Source organism: Microtus pennsylvanicus, chromosome 16 (assembly GCF_037038515.1).
Source record: "Microtus pennsylvanicus isolate mMicPen1 chromosome 16, mMicPen1.hap1, whole genome shotgun sequence".
NCBI lineage: Eukaryota > Metazoa > Chordata > Mammalia > Rodentia > Cricetidae > Microtus > Microtus pennsylvanicus.
In genome coordinates, this window is record NC_134594.1 from 33,829,390 (window position 1) to 33,847,764 (window position 18,375).

The 18,375-nt window shown below is 40.2% G+C and overlaps 1 protein-coding gene across 1 annotated transcript in view; it reads left to right on the forward strand.

The window, feature by feature from the left end:
* Positions 1-18,375, forward strand: part of Gmps (guanine monophosphate synthase) — a 42,594-nt gene that overhangs the window by 9,439 nt on the left and 14,780 nt on the right. The window contains exons 2-8 of the mRNA XM_075950526.1: positions 1,547-1,728; positions 7,243-7,357; positions 10,945-11,042; positions 13,468-13,571; positions 16,763-16,956; positions 17,382-17,547; positions 17,808-17,959. Of these exons, the coding sequence (XP_075806641.1) occupies positions 1,547-1,728; positions 7,243-7,357; positions 10,945-11,042; positions 13,468-13,571; positions 16,763-16,956; positions 17,382-17,547; positions 17,808-17,959 (1,011 nt within the window). The remainder of the gene's footprint in view (positions 1-1,546; positions 1,729-7,242; positions 7,358-10,944; positions 11,043-13,467; positions 13,572-16,762; positions 16,957-17,381; positions 17,548-17,807; positions 17,960-18,375) is intronic.

Below are 18,375 nucleotides of genomic sequence, written 5' to 3' on the forward strand. Positions count from 1 at the left end.
TGTACACAAAGCATGGCTGTCTGCCTGTCTGTACACAAAGCATGGCTGTCTGCCTGTCTGTACACAAAGCATGACTGTCTGCCTGTCTGTACATAAAGCATGGCTGTCTGCCTGTCTGTACACAAAGCATGGCTGTCTGCCTGTCTGTACATAAAGCATGGCTGTCTGCATGTCTGTACATAAAGCATGGCTGTCTGCATGTCTGTACATAAAGCATGACTGTCTGCATGTCTGTACACAAAGCATGACTGTCTGCCTGTCTGTACATAAAGCATGACTGTCTGCATGTCTGTACACAAAGCATGGCTGTCTGCCTGTCTGTACACAAAGCATGGCTGTCTGCATGTCTGTACACAAAGCATGGCTGTCTGCCTGTCTGTACACAAAGCATGGCTGTCTGCATGTCTGTACATAAAGCATGACTGTCTGCCTGTCTGTACACAAAGCATGGCTGTCTGCATGTCTGTACACAAAGCATGGCTGTCTGCCTGTCTGTACATAAAGCATGGCTGTCTGCCTGTCTGTACACAAAGCATGGCTGTCTGCCTGTCTGTACACAAAGCATGGCTGTCTGCATGTCTGCACACAAAGCATGGCTGTCTGCATCACTACATAAAGCATGGCTGTCTGCATCACTACATAAAGCATGGCTGTCTGCATGTCTGTACACAAAGCATGGCTGTCTGCCTGTCTGTACACAAAGCATGGCTGTCTGCCTGTCTGTACACAAAGCATGGCTGTCTGCATGTCTGTACACAAAGCATGGCTGTCTGCCTGTCTGTACACAAAGCATGGCTGTCTGCCTGTCTGTACACAAAGCATGGCTGTCTGCCTGTCTGTACACAAAGCATGGCTGTCTGCATGTCTGTACATAAAGCATGACTGTCTGCCTGTCTGTACACAAAGCATGGCTGTCTGCATGTCTGTACACAAAGCATGGCTGTTTGCCTGTCTGTACACAAAGCATGTCTGTCTGCATCACTACATAAAGCACACTGGCACAAGTGAGCACTCACATGTGTCCACTTCTGGTTGTGTATTAACATCTTCCACTTAAAAGAATTTCTGAATCCATAGCTTAAAAATGCAGTGTAAGTTAACATTTCTGTGTAGCTTTGGAACTAACAATGACCCCTATTTTTTTAAAATGGTGTAGTTAAGAAAGAAACATTTTGTGTATCTGAAGTCACAGCGTGCCACAGTGTGCATGTCAGAGGTCAGAGGACAACTTGGTTTTTTGTTTTTTTGAGATGGTTTCTCTGGGTTGCAGCTCTAGCTGTCCTGGAACTCACTCTGTAGTCCAGGCTGGCCTGGAACTCTCAGAGATCCTCCTGCCTCTGTCTTCCAAGTGCTTGGATTAAGGGTGTACACCACCACCACCTCCCAGCCCACAGGAAAACTTTTAGGAAGTACTTCTCTGCTGCTGTGCAGGCCTCAGGATCAAATTCAGGTCATCAGGCTATAAGTCTTTTCCTGCTGAACCAACTTACTAGTCCTAAGTAATACAATTTTTGTTAATAAGAGTTTCTATTTGTTTTACTTGTAGCCAGAGAACGCTGGAGGAGACCTTAAGGATGGCTGTCACCAGTACGAAGGAGCTGTTGTCATTCTGGATGCTGGGGCTCAGTATGGGAAAGTCATCGACCGGAGAGTGCGGGAGCTCTTTGTGCAGTCTGAAATCTTCCCCTTGGAAACACCAGCCTTCGCCATAAAGGAGCAAGGATTCCGGTAGCCTTTGACCAATGTGTCTAGAAGATTGAGTTTAGATTTTGGATATTTTATGATTAGTTTACTTGAACATTGTGGATTTCTTTCTTTCTTTTTTTTTTTTTTTTAATAAAAACCCAACATAGTCTTTTAAGAAACTTCTTAAAGCTTTGATTTGGAATTTGAAAGGAATAACTTGTACTTTTGATCGAAACGATTGCTTTGATGCCTTATTTTTTTGTTTCAGTGATGCTGGGGAGTTTGCCTTGATTTTTATTATAGAGCTAGCAGTGCTGCTTGAGTAGTTTATATTTTATAGGATTTGTGGGCCAGAGTTAGATGTGATTCTAGTGGTCATATGTTCATTGTCCCTATAGCATGATTAAAAGACAAATGTACAAATAGTTGGGTAGAGGAGCTGAAAGGAAGTATTTCTTTAGGAAGTCTCTTTTGTTTCTAACCCTGAAAAACTAGTTGTTAAAGGACAAAAACATTGCTAAGGCAGATAGGGCTGGTTCTAGTGGCTCACACCCCCAACAGTCTACACAGCCAAGTCATGGGAGACTGTTTGTTTCAGCAGCTGTCAGAAGTGACTGCAGTGTCTATCAGTTGTCTCTTAGACCTTTCCAGTAGGTGAATGAAAACAAATAGAAAAGGAAGGGTATGACTGCTGCTAGATATAGTGGAAGAGAAACTTTATTATAAACCAAATGGAAGACGTAGTCAGAGGCAGGGACCTCTGGGAGAGTCGAGAGTGGACTTGACCCTGAGCCAATTGAGGAGAGTTGGGAGGGGAGAGGAAAGAGGAGCCGCCAACCAAGAGGGGCAGCTTGGGCCAAGAGACTGGTCTAGAGTGTAAAGGATAGATCAGAAGGGCAGATAACCAAACTGGCTTGGATTATGTAGGGAAGGGCAGCTGGGGGAAGAGCAATGCAGCCTTTGGGCTGGAAGAGTTTGGGGTAGGGGCCAGGCATGCCAGTCATATCCTGTTACGGTCCAGGGAGAGCCGGGCACCAGTGTCTGCCTTGATGTTAAGTAGGCACTCAAGCCATTTGTCTGGGGTTTGAAACCTAACACTAGATGTGCTGTAGTTCTCTTCAAATATGTTTTATTTTCAAAATGATATTTTGTGTGTGTGTAAATGTGCGCTTGAGGAACTCGGAAGGTAGTTTGTGGGAGCTGGGTCCCCTTCCACCATGAGGCTGAGGGATCAAACTCAGGTCAGGCTTGGTACCAAGTGCCTGTGCTTGCTGAGCATGTCGCTGGCCACTGAGTATATTTCCCCTTTCTTCCTTTTTTTTTTTTTTTTTGTTTTGTTTTTTTTTGAGACAGGGCTTCTCTGTAGTTTTGGAGCCTGTTCTGGAACTAGCTCTTGTAGACTAGGCTGGGCTTGAACTCAGAGATCCACCTGCCTCTGCTTCCCAAGTGCTGGGATTAAATATGCCACTACTGCCCAGCTCTTTTCTTCTTTTCTATTCCCCTAAAATTTTAGATGAAGCTTTGCTATTCTCTGAGTTGAGAATACACTGTTTATTTCTTATTTTAATTTTATGTCTAATGAGTGTTCTGACTTCATGTATGTAAGTACACTACATGCATGCCTGATACTTGCAGAGGCCAGAGGAAGGAGATGGGTCTCCTCAAACTGGAGTTAAAGATGGTTGTAAACCACAATGTGGGTACTGGCAACTGAATCCATGTCTTCTGGAAGAACATCAAGTGTTTTAAACTACTGAGCCATATCAGCAGTCTGTTTCAGTTTTCTTTTTTCTTTTTTTTTTTTGGTTTTTCGAGACAGGGTTTCTCCGTAGCTTTTGGTTCCTGTCCTGGAACTAGCTCTTGCAGACCAGGCTGGCCTCGAACTCACAGAGTTCCAACTGCCTCTGCCTCCCGAATGCTGGGATTAAAGGCATGTGCCACCACTGTCCGGCTCAGTTTTCTTTTTCTTTTTTTTTTTTTGTTTTTGTTTGGTTACAGTTTGGTGTTTTCTTTTTTGGCATGGTTTTATTTTTTTAATTAATTTTGAAATTTATTTATTTATTAAGGATTTCTGCCTCCTCCCCGCCACCACCTCCCATTTCCCTCCCCCTCCCCCGATCAAGTCACCCTCCCTCATCAGCCCGAAGAGCAATCAGGGTACCCTGACCTGTGGGAAGTCCAAGGACCACCCACCTCCATCCAGTTCTTAAAAAGTTTTTTCTTTTAATTAAAAAATGTTTAAAAGAATTCTTAAAGGTTTCTTAGACATATTTACTATATTTTGAGAGTTCTTGTTTTCTGAAGTAGAGGAAATTGCTGGTTAGAAAAGGCAGCTTTAAATTTAACTGCATTCTAGTCTTATAGTACAGATGAAATGCAGTTTGTTGACCTGTTTGTTTATGGTGCTAGCATTGATTCAGGACGTATACGTGTAAGGCAATTGCTCTTCCGTAGAGCTATGCATGTTGTTTGTGTGTATTGAAACAGTCTCATTCTATAGGCTAGGTTGGTCTCCAGATGTATTGAAATGTGCCTGTCTCGACCTCCGTGTGCTAGGACTGTGGGCATGTACCACTGTACCTGTCCTGATGAGCTTCTTCATCATACGTGTGTGTGTCATTATAGTTGTTTACTCCATTCCCTTCCACTGCCCCTTCTCTCTTCTCCATACAGGTTTTCCTTCTGTACACCAGAGGCCTCTGCTGCACACTCTGTTTTTCGATCTGTGCTCTAGGCAGATTCCTTTCATCATATTCCCAAGGTAGCCAGTGTAGGTCTGTCTTCCAAGTGTGTTGAATGTGGTGAACAACTACACTATTGATCTGTAGAGACAGAGGATCTGTGTGCTTTCCAGCCCTCCTGTGTATTAACCACCCTGCCGGAGGGCTGCAGCTGAGGGTATCAGACACCTAGGGTGTTGTTAGGACTCAACAGCAGTGAATAACAGGTGTCTGCAGTTCTCCAACTTCAGAGTTACTCTCAGGGAGTCTGCTCCTGACAATTGCCTCCCCGGGTCTTCTCTCAGGCAAGGGCTTGTGGCAAGCCAGACTGAAGCTTCCTGACCTGTAGGTGTTTACTTACCCCAGTTTCCCAGTCTAGGTCTGTTACTTATTCATTTGTGTACTCAGTTATTGTGTGTGTGAGTTCTGGCACATGCTTGCCACAGTGTGTGTGGAGGTCAGGACAAGCCTTAAAGGTAGTTGATTCTTTCCTTGGGCTAGGCTGTCATCGAGGGAATTCAGGTCACCAGGCAAGTTCTTAGGCTTTCCTAGTTGTCCCCCCCCCCCCCCATACAGGTTTCTCCCTTTGTAGACCAGGCTGACCCCAAACTTAAGAGATCCTGCCTGCCTCTGCCTCCTGAGTGCTGGGATTAAAGGCGTGCATCACCACCACCACGGGGCTAGCTCAGTAGTCAAATTTTTGACAGGAGAAAACTCAGTACTTTAACCCAATGGCCTTTAACTCATAATCCTCCTGCCTCTTTCTTAAGTGTTGGGGATTCAGGTATATACCATCTTATCTTTGTTTACCCGTTTACTACCCTTTTATTTATTTATATGTATGGGTGTTGGCGCTACATATGTGCACCTGTGTACATCCCTGGTGCTCCTGGATCAGATAGATCCCTTGGACTTGGAGTTTCCTCGCTGTCATCTAGTCCTCTTGTAATCTCTCTGCATAGCTCCCTGAGCCCCGGGGAGGGATTTGATGGAGACATCCAGTTTAGAATAAAACTGATTTTCTTTTCTTTCTTTTTTTCTTTTGTTTGTGGCATAGGTATTTTATCATTGTGACTTATATTATTTTGATCCTTTCTGCTGGAAGTCCTATTTGCCTTCTTTCTTTCTTTCTTTCTTTCTTTCTTTCTTTCTTTCTTTCTTTCTTTCTTTTTTTTTTTTTTTTTTTGAGACATGATCTCACTATGTAGCTATGACTATCCTATCCTGGAACTCAGTATGTAAACCACGATGATTTTGAATTCACAAAGATCCAGTTGCCTCTCACTGCTGGGATTAAAGGCCTGTGCCACACTCAGCTTGACTGTTCTTTTAGTTAGTTTTGTCTCATGAGAAACATACTGACCGCTTTTTGTTTATAACTGTCACTTGCATGATGCATGTAACTTGTTGGACCTCGTAACAAGGGTAATTAATATAAGACTCAGAAAATGTGGTTAACTAAAGTAACTGAGACTTTTCATTAATTGGCTTAACTACTCCTGGAGTTTTATCCTTTATTGAATCTGTTTTTTTCTCATTTATTTTCTATTTAAAACTACTAAGATTCTTACAGCCTGAAGTTATTTAATAGACTAAAATAGACTAATGAAGGATCTTGGGCACCGTGGTTATTGTTTTGTTGACAGGTCTCACTCTGCAGCTCTAGTGATTACCTAATAGAACTAAATATGGAGCTGGCAAGATGACTCAGCAGGTAAAGGTGCTTTGCTTGCTTTTCAGTCGTGATGACCTGAATTCTCTGCAGAGTTAGCTTCTGATTTGCACAAGCGCTGTGGGATCTCCAAATCCTACCCATCATGCACATGCACAAAATTCAAAAACTAGAAAACAAAAATCTAAACATGACTGAGATCCTCGAGTGTCTGATTATTAAGTATGCTTGCTTCCCCTGCCCCTCCTCCTCTGGCGGTGCCAGGACCTTCTGTAAGCTGGGCAAGTGCTCTGCCACTGGGCAAGCACTACCATTAAGGCTCTAGGCTTTAGGTGTATCTTAGAGAATTATAGAATTAGGTTATAGATTTTAGTGCTATACCAAACTTTTTTTCCCCTCCAATCTTTATATGTTATAGTACCAAATATCATTATATACTCTGTCACTAAGATTATTTTATATATTTCGTTCCTAATGCCCTTGTTTACAGATTTTGTTTTGTTTTCCCCTGCTTCTTGTTAGATAGATACTCCTGTGTAGGCCTCTTTGGCATCCAACCACCACCTTCCTGCATTAGCTTCTCAGGTGCTAAGATTACAGACGAGCACCACCGTGCCTGCTTATCTCTGATTGTAGCCTTCGTTTCAGAGTCCTGCAGGAGTAAATGCTTAATGTCTAGCTACTCGTGGCGCTGTGTGCCTATTATCCCAGCACTCATGAAGCTGGTAGATGGTGAATTTCATGCTGGTCTTGGCAACATAGTGAGACTGTCCCAAAAAATCTAAATCAAAACAAACCAAATAATGATTAAAAAAAAAAAGTCAACTTTAGTTTTTTACTCTTCCCCCAAGGAAATACATGTAAACATGAATTTCTTATGATAATCCCACACCTGAAACATTCTTAAATTTTTAGAGTGAACACTGAAGGCTAGATAAGATGTGTCACTGGTCGGTCAGTGGAGGAATGTATGTTTTTACTACTAATACCACTCCTAAATTAATATTCAGAATGCTTTGTTGCGAATTGTAACAGCTAAATTAGATGACAGTGCTGGACTAACTTTTAAGACCTGGGCATATGGGACAAAATGGGACAGATGTTGAGGATGTTAATTAAAGACTGGCAGTCACATTCTGTACTGACTCCTCTTTGAACCCACAGGGCTATTATCATATCTGGAGGACCTAATTCTGTCTATGCAGAGGATGCTCCCTGGTTTGATCCAGCGATATTTACCATTGGCAAGCCCGTTCTTGGAATTTGCTATGGCATGCAGGTACAGTTGCAGCTGAGTTTAAAAGTTGACTAAATGTTTTATTCTTGTGACTTAAACACTCTTCGTCTCTTTAAGATAATCAGGGCATATTACTACTGTCTGTTGATTGCTATACTATGGTGAAGTTGACCTTATAAGGAAACATGTTTTTAAGTAGCTAGATTAGTTAAGAAACCACCATCCATATGTCTGTCCGTCTGTTTGTTTGAGACAGGGTCTCACAATGTAGTCCTGGCTGGCCTAGAACATGTTATGTAAACCAGGTTAATCTGAGCTCATAGAGATAGCTCTGCCTCTGTCTCCCCAAGTGCTAGGGTTGAAGGTGTGCACTACTGTGCCCTACAATTGTCCATATTTTTTATTAAGCTAAGTATTTTTCTCTGCTCTCCTCCCTTCCTCCCCCTTTCCCTTCTACCATCTCCCATGATCCCCACACTTCCAATTTACTCAGGAGATCTTGTCTTTTTCTACTTCTCATGTAGATTAGATCCATGTATATCTCTCTCGGAGTTCTATTGTTGTCTAGGTTCTCTGGGGTTGTGAATTGTAGGCCGATTTTTCTTTGCTTTATGTCTAAAGCCAGCCACTTATGAGTAAGTACAGATTATATTTCTCTTTCTGGGTCTGGGTCTCACTCAATATAATGCTTTCTAGATCCATCCAATTGCCTGCAAATTTTGAGATGCCATTATTTTTTGCCACTATGCAGTACTCCATTGTGTAAATATACTACATTTTCCTTATCCATTCTTCGGTCAAGGAGCATTTAGGTTGTTTTCAGGTTCTGGCTATGACAAATAAAGCTGCTATGAACATAGTTGAGCACATTTTCTTGTGTTATGATTGAGCATCCTTTGGGTATATACCCAAAAGTGGTATTGCTGGGTCTTGGAAGGTTGTTTCCCAATTATCTGAAAAATCACCATGTTGATTTTCTCTTGTTTCTCCTAGCCACTTTCATTTGATCTTGTGTTCTCCCTTGTGGCCATTTCAGCCGTTTGCCAGACAAGTACACTATCACTGATTATGATAACAGGTAGTGTTAAGCCAAAATATGCTAAGATCTCATTTATCAAAAAAGCAGTTTTACTTATCAAAATCTAAGGGAAAAGAAACATAAAGCCAATAAAATTTTAAAAGTTACCCTTTATGGTTGTAAGCGAAAAGATGATCACATTATGGCATTTAAACATTGTCTTACTTGATTGGATCACCTGGAAATAGAGCTATAAAGCATCCCTGAATAATGTATTACAGCTAGTTGCATTTTTAGTACATCTGTGGAGTTCCCTCTCTCATTCCCCTCTTTTTTCCTGCCTTTCTCCCTCTCCTCTTTCTTTTCCCCACTCTCTCCCCTTTTCCTCTCTTTTATTTTGCCTAGGTCCAGAACTTTTTGCTTTGTAGTCCAAACCACCCACAGATGGGTAAACCTCCTGCTAAAGCCTCTGTACTGTAATATTTTCACTTAAAAAAAAATCCTCTCACCCTCTTTTCCCATATTAGGGTTCTCTAGAGGGACAGAACTGATGGAATGAGTATGTATATTCTGTCTGTCTGTCTAGAAAGAGAGAAAAGGGATTCATTAGAGTGGCTTATAGGCTATGGTCCAGCTAATCCAACAATGACTGTCTCCGAATGGAAAGTTTTGAGAATGCAGTAGTTGTTCAGTCCATGAGGCTGGATGCTGTAGCTGGACATCATATATCTCAGAATTCCAGAGGAGTAGCTCTGATGCCAGTGGAAGTCAAAAGTTTCTTTCTCCCTTGTCCTTTATATGGGCTGCCAGGAGAAGGTGGGCCCAGATTTTCTGTGTGTGCACATGTGTGCAGGGTTCTTCAACCTCAGTTGGCCTGGATTTAAGGTGGGTCTTCCTATGTCAAATGTTTACTTAACTCAAAAATCCTCATGGGCATGCCCAGCAACTTGGTTTTCCGTTCATTCCAGTTGTAGTCAAGTTGACAGACAAGAATAATTGCCATACCTCCATTTGCTTTTAAAAGCAAAATTTTTTTTTAAACCAAGAAGTTCATAATTTTTTTTGTTTTTTTTTTCTAAAAATAGCCAAGAGGCTGTAGAGATGGCTCAGTGGTTAAAAGCAGAGCACCTGGGTTTGGTTTCCAGCCCCCACAGGATGGTTTACAACCATCACTAACTGCAGTTCCAGGGGGTTCACTCCCTCTTCTGACCTCCCAGGACACAGGGATGCACATGCAGGCAAAACACATACATTAAAGAAAAGAGGTTTTAAAAAAAGTCAAGTTAATATATATGACCATCCATTAACATGTTCAGTTTATGGATAAATTGTCAGAGTTTTTTTGTTTTTGTTTGTTTATTTGTTTGTTTTTTTGAGACAGGGTTTTTCTGTGTAACAGTCCTTGCTGTTCTAGAACTCACTTTGTAGACCAGGCTGGCCTTGAACTCACAGATAACCGTCTGCCTCTGCCTCCTGAGTGCTGATATTAAAGGCTGTGCCACTGCCTGGCTATAAATTATTTTCCCTTTTGTCTGTCTTTTGCTTTAACTGTAATGAAGGAAAAGAAGATATTTTTACAGCAAAGGCACAAAATAGTTATTAATAGGTCATTCTGGCCTCAAACTCTTTACTTTGTGGTCAAGAGACTCTTGAACTCTTGATTTTTTTAAATCTATTTTTTTTCCAGCTATTGAAAGGGTGAAAATTATTCTTTAATTGCAGGTGAAGTTAAAACAGATTGAGTATACATATTATAGCTGGCTAGTTTTGTGGTTTACAGATAATGTTTGTGTCCTTTATTATTATTATTATTGCTACTCCTACTACCTGCGCACACACACACACACACACACACACACCCCTCCCTTCTTCCCATGGTTTCTCTGCAAACAACAGCCCTGGCCTTCCTGGAACTTGTGTTATGGCCTCAAACTTAGCCTGCCTCTGCTTCTAGAGTGCTGGTTTACAGGTGTGCTCCCCCATGCCTAAATGCTCTTTAAACATAAGACTTCACTGCACACTGTATTGCCCTTAGCTGGTTTTGACTCATATGTAATTCTCTAATTCAACTGTTCTAACTTGTTTTATCAAAATAGCTCACTTATTTTTCCTTCATGTTTGTTAGGCATCTTTATAGAACTGCTGTGTTAGTGCTATAATTTTTATCTGCTGTGACCTTTTAAATCTCAAAGTACCTTTGCAGGTGGTTTTACATTAATTGTGACTTGAGGGAGATCTCTGTCTTTTTTTATTCCTGAGACAGGGTCTCACTGTGTAGCTCTGGCTGTCCTGGAACTGAACTATGTAGACCAGGCACAGGTTGAGCCCACAAGCTGAAATTCCTCTTTTTAATGTGGATTAAAGTAGACCAGATGGAAGGTCTGTCAGTGTTTAACAGAGATTAACCTCAGGTCAATTCCTGATCAAATTTTGTTATGAATTCATGTCTCTTAATAATCTTATCTAGTAATTATAGTTATCTACACTTATTAAACACTTGTTTACTTATATATTTATGGCACAGACAAGAAATTTTGAAAGCAAAGGATATAAATAATTACTTTTAGCATAAAAAGATTTCTATTGATTCATTAACATTCCTCTTCAACAGATGATGAATAAGGTTTTTGGAGGCACTGTACATAAAAAAAGTGTAAGAGAAGATGGAGTTTTCAGTATTACTATGGATAATACGTGCTCACTATTCAGGTAATACTTTTTAGTTACATTCATTTAATTTTGTGTCTACTCATACATGTATTCTAGGGTGCACACATGGGTGTGTGTGTGTGTGTGTGTGTGTATGTGTGTTAGAGAACAGCCTGTGGGAATTGGTTTTCACCTTCATTAGGCTTTATCAGCATAGCTATCTTGCCAATCCCATGTATTTTATTTATATCTGTGTATATTAAACTATTTGTTATTTTTATTTGTGTGTGTGTGTGGAGGTCAGAGAATAACTGGGAGTTTGTTTCTACTTCCACTGTGTGGGTCACAGGGGTCAACCACTTCCCCGTCATAATTAAACTCCATTGTTTTTGTTTTTGCCCTAGAGCTCCATCTTAACTACACTTATTTTTTAGGTGTTTTGTGAACATTTAGGCAATATGTATTTTTTAGAGGGATACAGTCATTATGTATAATTATTTCTTTTTTTTTTTTTTAATGATTTATTTAACTTTATTGTGTTCGTTGGTGTGAAGGTGTCAGATCTCGTGGAACTGCATTTTCAGACAGTTGTGAGCTGCCATGTGGGTGCTGGGAATCGAACCCGGGTCCTCTGAAAGAGCAGTCAGTGCTCTTAACCACTGAGCCATCTCTCCAGCCCTAATTATTTCTTAATGAATATAAGAGGTTATAGAATTTTTATCCAACTGCTTTGATTTTAATGCCTCTTAAGCTTTATTTATTTATTTACTTAGTGTGTGTGTTTGTGCTTGTGTGTTTGTTTGAATGTGTTCCTTGTATGTGCATAATTGTTGAGACCAGAAGAGGGTGTTGGATCTGCTGGAGCTGGAGCTATAAGTGATGTGGGTACTGGGAACTGGATGTGGGTCCTGGAAGAGAAGAAGTAAGTGCTCTAACCACATACCTGTCACTCCAGCCCCATATCTCTTATTCTTAATCTGAAAATCTTGTTCACTGGTTACATAATAACCTGCATTTTACATATATCTCTATTGTACATATAGCTGCAGATTAGCAGTATCGGTATCATTATTACTGATATGACAGTGAATTGTTAAGTCATTGAAATATCTGCTGTAAAGATAAAAACCTCAGAATTTAAATGTTGAAATCACAGTTTTATTACTCTGTAATTTTTTTGGTTTAATTTAAGAGTACCGGCTTCATATGCATTAATTAGCTTTAGTTTTCCAGTTTAAAGATTACACTTTTAGGTGTGTGTGTTTGTGAGCGAGCACACTGTATATGGTGTTGTGTAGGGTGTACGTACACGTGTACATATACGTAGAAGCCACAGGAGAATGGTAGATACCCTGTTTTCTGTTCTCTGCTGCATTCCTTTGAGCTAAGTTCTCTGAACTTGGAACTGGACTAGTAGCCAGGAGATACCTGTGACTTTTCCTGTTTACTAACCCACAGGGTTGGGGTTCCTGGTCCACATGTAACTGCAACTGACTTTTATGGATACTAGGGATTTGAACTTGGAATCTCTTAATTGTTTTAAGCCACCAATCCATCTGTACAGTTTCTAGTTTTCAATTTTTATTAGTTGCCCTTTTTGAGATTTAATACCCTTTATTATCTATTTATAATTTAATATTATTATTATGCAAATAATTATATATATCTATATTTACAAATTCTAATCTCCCATATACCAAACTTATATTTCTAAGAAAAATGACTGTCTTAGGGTTACTCTTGCTGTGATGAAAATGTGAGCAAAGAAACTTGGGGAGAAAAGGGTTTATTTAGCTTAGCTTCCTGCATCACTGTTCATGAACAAGGGAAGTCAGGACAGGAAATCAAGTAGATCAGGGACCTAGAGCCAGGAGCTGATGCAGAAGCCATGAAGGAGTGCTACTTATGGCTTGCTCCTTATGTCTTTTGCAGCCTGCTTTCTTATAGAACCCAGGACAAACAGCCCAGGGATGGCACCATTTATAATGGGCTGGTCCCTCCCCTATTAATCTCTAGTTAAGACAGTGCCTTACAGGATTATCTGCAGTCTTATGGAGGCATTTTCGTAATTGAGGGACCCTCCTCTTTGATGACTCTAACTTATGTAAGTACAGTGATTTATTAATCTGGTTCTTACTGAGTTATTTTTCATTTATTTACTTATTTATTATTTGGTTTTTCTTTTCTTTTTTTTTTTTTTGGATTTTCGAGACAGGGTTTCTCTGTCTGTGGCTTTGGAGCCTGTCCTAGAACTAGCTCTGTAGACCAGGGTGGTCTCGAACTTATTTGGTTTTTCAAGACAGTGTTTAACTGTACCTTTGGAGCCTGTCCTGGAACTAGCTCTTGTAAACCAGGTTAGTCTCGAACTCACAGAGATCTGCCTGCCTCTGCCTCCCAAGTGCTGGGATTAAAGGAGTGTGCCACCACCACCCAGCTTCTGTTTAATTTTAAAAATCTTTCTTTCTTTCTTTTTTCCTATGTTTAGGGGCCTTCAGAAGGAAGAAATTGTTTTGCTTACACATGGAGACAGTGTAGACAAAGTAGCTGATGGATTCAAGGTTGTAGCACGTTCTGGGAACATTGTGGCAGGTAAAAGTTCTAAATTTTGCAGATTTCACTTTTAAAAAATTTCAGTAATCATGAGTCTGTTTGAGATATTTTTAAATAAATAAGTCTTCTTTTAAATTGTATACTAAATTTTGCAGATTTCACTTTTAAAAAATTTCAGTAATCATGAGTCTGTTTGAGATATTTTTAAATAAATAAGTCTTCTTTTAAATTGTATACTTATTTATTTTCCATTTATTGTGTCTAAGGGTCAGAGGACCACTTAAGGGCTCTTTCCTGCTCCTGTTTGGATTGCCCTGGTTGAACGTAGTTTGACAGGTCTCTGGCATCAAGTGCCTTTACCCATTGAGCCAGCTTGTGGACTCTTTCTTATTTTTTGATAGCTGTTGTCAGTGTGGTAGGATCCATTATTAACAAAGGGAATTATTCAGAAGTCACATAATGCTTTAAAATACTTAAATGAAAAACAATTAATTTATTCATATAATGTATGTGTGTGTGCCCAAGAAGGAATGAATGGTGGGAAAGAAGAGTAAAAGTGGGAGAGTCAGGCAGAAAAACAGCAGCCAATGACCTTGAAGGTGAAACAAGCTTCGGGTGTGGTTTGTGCGCAATCCGGGCTTTAGGAGGAAGCCCCCACTGTGTAAGAATATATTAGATGTCAGATATTGTTTACATTGCAAAAGCAAGCAGAAGTAGTGAGTCTTACTGTGGTTACTGATGTTGCTGTTTTATCCAGGTGTTGAGGGAAGAGGTAATGGCAGACAGAGGTCCTGGGACTGTGGTGAGAAAGGCGAGGAGAATACACAGATTTAGGCAAGAATAAGTTGGGCGTGAGAGCAAGGGTGTGCAGGCTTTGAGTAACCGTAAAACTTTTATTTCTAGGTAGGCGGTGTTGTGAATACAGGCTAGGCATGCTGTGATTTCAGGATTATGTTACCATGAGTAGAAAATAGACTTGGAAGAGTAGAAGTAGGAAGGCCGTATATGCTGGTGAGCAGGGGAGAGCAAGAAGGCAGAAGTGAACTAGTAACATCTGGATTGTGACAATCCTCTGAGTGGACAGACAAAAGATTTCTTCCTGGACTGAATATGGACTAGCGAAGGAAAACTATCAAGTTTTAAATATTGGATTTTCTTTTTTTCTGAGTGATAGGTGGGTAGAATGTATAGTTTCTATTAACCAATGGCAAAGAACTTAGGGGTTTGAGTTTGCACATGAAACTCAAGATGGCGTCTGGTAGGCAGTTAGACATGTTGATTTCAGAGGAAAACCTAGGCTGGCAGGATACAAATGAGCCCAAGAGTACACTACTAGGATCACTTAAGAGTTTAGGAAAAGCCATTTAAGGTCTGACTATTGACAGCTTTCCTATGTAGAGATAGGACAAGGGAAGCGGGGCCAGCCATGAAGAGTAAGAAGCAGCAAACAGTGAAATAACTAAACCAAGAGTGGTATTCTGACGTCAGATAAAGGCATGGGTTAGTTATACTTAAGAGACGAGGCGAATTTCTTGACACATGAATCCTAAAATGAGGATAATGATGCCCATGTAAAGTCTCTAGGCCAGCACCTGTTGCTTGGCAGATGATTTGTTAAGCACTGTAGTCAAGAAAGTGAAACAGTACAGTAAAAATCCCCAATCTGAATATCTGAAATTGTCCGTAATCCAAAACTATTTGATCGATAGCTCAAGTTCACAAGTTGCAAGTTTTTTGAGTGTGGCAAATTGTAAATTTGCAATCAAAATGCAAGCACACTTAAAATACTGTGTAATTTTATACTGCTTGACTTTGATATATATCAGTAAATTTTATGTTTCTACTTGGGTCTCATAGGAAAGGAAACAACAAAATATTTGTGTGCGACTAACCTGTTTCTGAGGAGACACAACAGGCCCTTCTCCTCACCCCAGATAGGGACTTCACGACTGACCAAAGTTGGAACTGTCAATGCCCAAATTTAGTGAACTAGTGCGTTTCACTGGGGTTCTGCAGTAATAGGAGTGAGAGGTTGCTTACAGAACAGAAGTGACTTAGACAGCTGCACCAGCACAGCCTGCCCCAGCCGGGGTGACAGCTCCTTAATTGTTCTGAACATCTGTCCAGCCCACTCGTCAGGTTTTGCTTTTTCCAGGGAGCCGGTCTGGTCGCAGTCTTCTTTGCTGCTCATTTTCTGTCACTGGAGGGACTGCTTTTTTCCCTTTGTGGAAAAAAGCACCTCTGTGGTCCTAGGAAGAAAAATTTCAGGGACTTTGTGAAGCTGTTTGGATTGTTTACCTTCCTTCCTAAGGATCTTCCTGCATGATGGAATGTTTCAGACTCGGAAACTGTTAAACCATGACATCGTAAACACTTCTGAACGCAAACATTTCTAAGTAGGTTTATTCAGTCTGTATTTGTAGTTAATAGAACTCAAAAAGGAAATGTTTGAAAAGTTTGTATATGAAAGTTTTTTTCTTTTTTTAATATTGGAAATTGGGGGTTGCTGAGTGTTTGGAAGCCATGTATGTAGTACTGAGAACCAAAATTGAGTTGTTTTCTATATTAAATAGACAAGAAAACAGATGTAATTGTAGAGAAGCAAGAATCTAGTAAAAAAAAATCTCTGCCCTGTCCTACAGCTCTTTTTTTTTTCTTCTTTTTTTTGCTTTCTGCTGTTGACTGAGGTTTCTGTCCTGGCCTGTTCCTGTAGCTGTTAAGTCCCAAAGAAATCACACAGAGGTCAACATTAACTATAAACTGATTAGCCCATTAGCTCAGGCTTCTTATTAACTCTTATAACTTATATCAGCCCATTATCCTAGTTAGTTCCATGGCTTGGTACCTTTTTCAGTGAGGCAGTTACATCTTGCTTCTTCTGTGGATGGGTTCAGGATTGCGGGAAGAACTTGCTTCTTTTCGGAATTCTCCTGTTCTCATTGACCTGCCTCTACTTCCTGTCTGGTTGTCCCACCTATACTTCCTGCCTGGCTACTGGCCAGTCAACATTTATTTAAAATATAATTGACAGAATACAGACCATTCTCCCACACCAATCTGCTTTATAAACATTATAGCAGCGTGACTTTATTTAGGCATTTTCTTTCTCTGCAATTTAAAGTAGAATAAGGCATATACATTTAACATAAGAAAAAGATTTTGAAGAATGAATTGTGAATATTGTTGTATCTTCAACATAAAATTGTTCTGTGACTGTTTTCTCCATGAAGGTATAGCCAATGAATCTAAAAAGCTATATGGTGTACAGTTCCACCCTGAAGTTGGCCTTACAGAGAACGGGAAAATAATACTGAAGAATTTCCTGTATGAAGTCGCTGGCTGCAGTGGGACCTTTACTGTGCAGAACCGAGAACTTGAATGCATTCGAGAGATCAAAGAGAGAGTAGGCACATCAAAAGTATTGGTAAGCAGTTGGTCACCCTGTGGTCTGCAAACTTAGGTCAGAAATGTTGGAATCCAGGGCTGGATTGTTTTGCTTTGACAACTGACAGGATACATATATAATGTGTGTGTTGTATCACCTTAGAGTCTTTTTTCAGTTATTGTACATATCTTCACTGTATATAGCATTTTAATTATATAAGGTGATAGTGTTTATTTCTTGTTTGTTTTTCTGGTTTGAATTGTTTTTGTTTTTTTTTTTAATGGTTTTTCGAGACAGGGTTTCTCTGTGGCTTTGGAGCCTGTCCTGGAACTAGCTCTGTAGACCAGGCTGGTCTCGAACTCACAGAGATCCGCCTGCCTCTGCCTCCCGAGTGCTGGGATTAAAGGCGTGTGCCACCATCGCCCAGCCTGGTTTGAATTGTTTTCTCTTCATTTTATTTACAGGTTTTACTTAGTGGTGGTGTAGATTCAACTGTTTGTACAGCTTTGCTGAATCGTGCTTTGAACCAAGATCAAGTTATTGCTGTGCACATTGATAACGGCTTTATGAGAAAACGAGAAAGCCAGTCTGTTGAAGAGGCCCTCAAAAAGCTTGGAATTCAGGTCAAAGGTATTAGTTTATCATGAGAAGTTAATTTACAGCAGCAGTTTCTTCAAGCCTAGTTTCCCCTATAAACTCAGTCCTGACAATACCAGAGTTCTCTTAATGGATTCCCAGGCCGGAACTCTAACTGCTGGTTTATTGCTGGTTTTTGAGTATATGGGCAGTGTAAGGCATATTAAAGGGATATCTCTGTTTTCTTTCTAAGCCTTGACATACTTAAGGTAAAGAAACATAATTGTTTAAAATACTTTTCCCATCTCTCCCAGTGATAAATGCTGCCCATTCTTTCTACAATGGAACGACTACTCTACCAATCTCAGATGAAGACAGGACCCCACGAAAAAGAATTAGCAAAACGTTAAATATGACCACAAGTCCTGAAGAAAAAAGAAAAATCATTGGTGACACTTTTGTTAAGGTACCTTTCTTTTCTTCTCCTTTTAACTTGCCTGGTAGACCAGGATGTCCTCAGCTGAACTCACAGAGATCCTCCTGCCTCTACTGGGGTTAAAGGAATGCACTACCCTGCCAGGCTAAGGTACTTTTCTTTTAATGTGTGCAATGTTTACTGTTTTATGCAGATTTTAGTGTATTTTTATCATTATATCAACAAAATTGGCTCATTTTGTTTGTTAAGATAGATTTTGTGTGTGTGTGTGTGTGTGTGTGTGTGTGTGTGTGTGTGTGTAGTGTATGTGTGTGTGTGTGTAGTGTATGTGTATGTCTGTACCTATTGATAGGTAGAAACTGTTTTAGTTTAAAAAGCATGCATGTTGCTGACCTGGTGTTTTAGGCATTTAAGAATGGACGTTTCTGCTGGCATTACACTTCTAT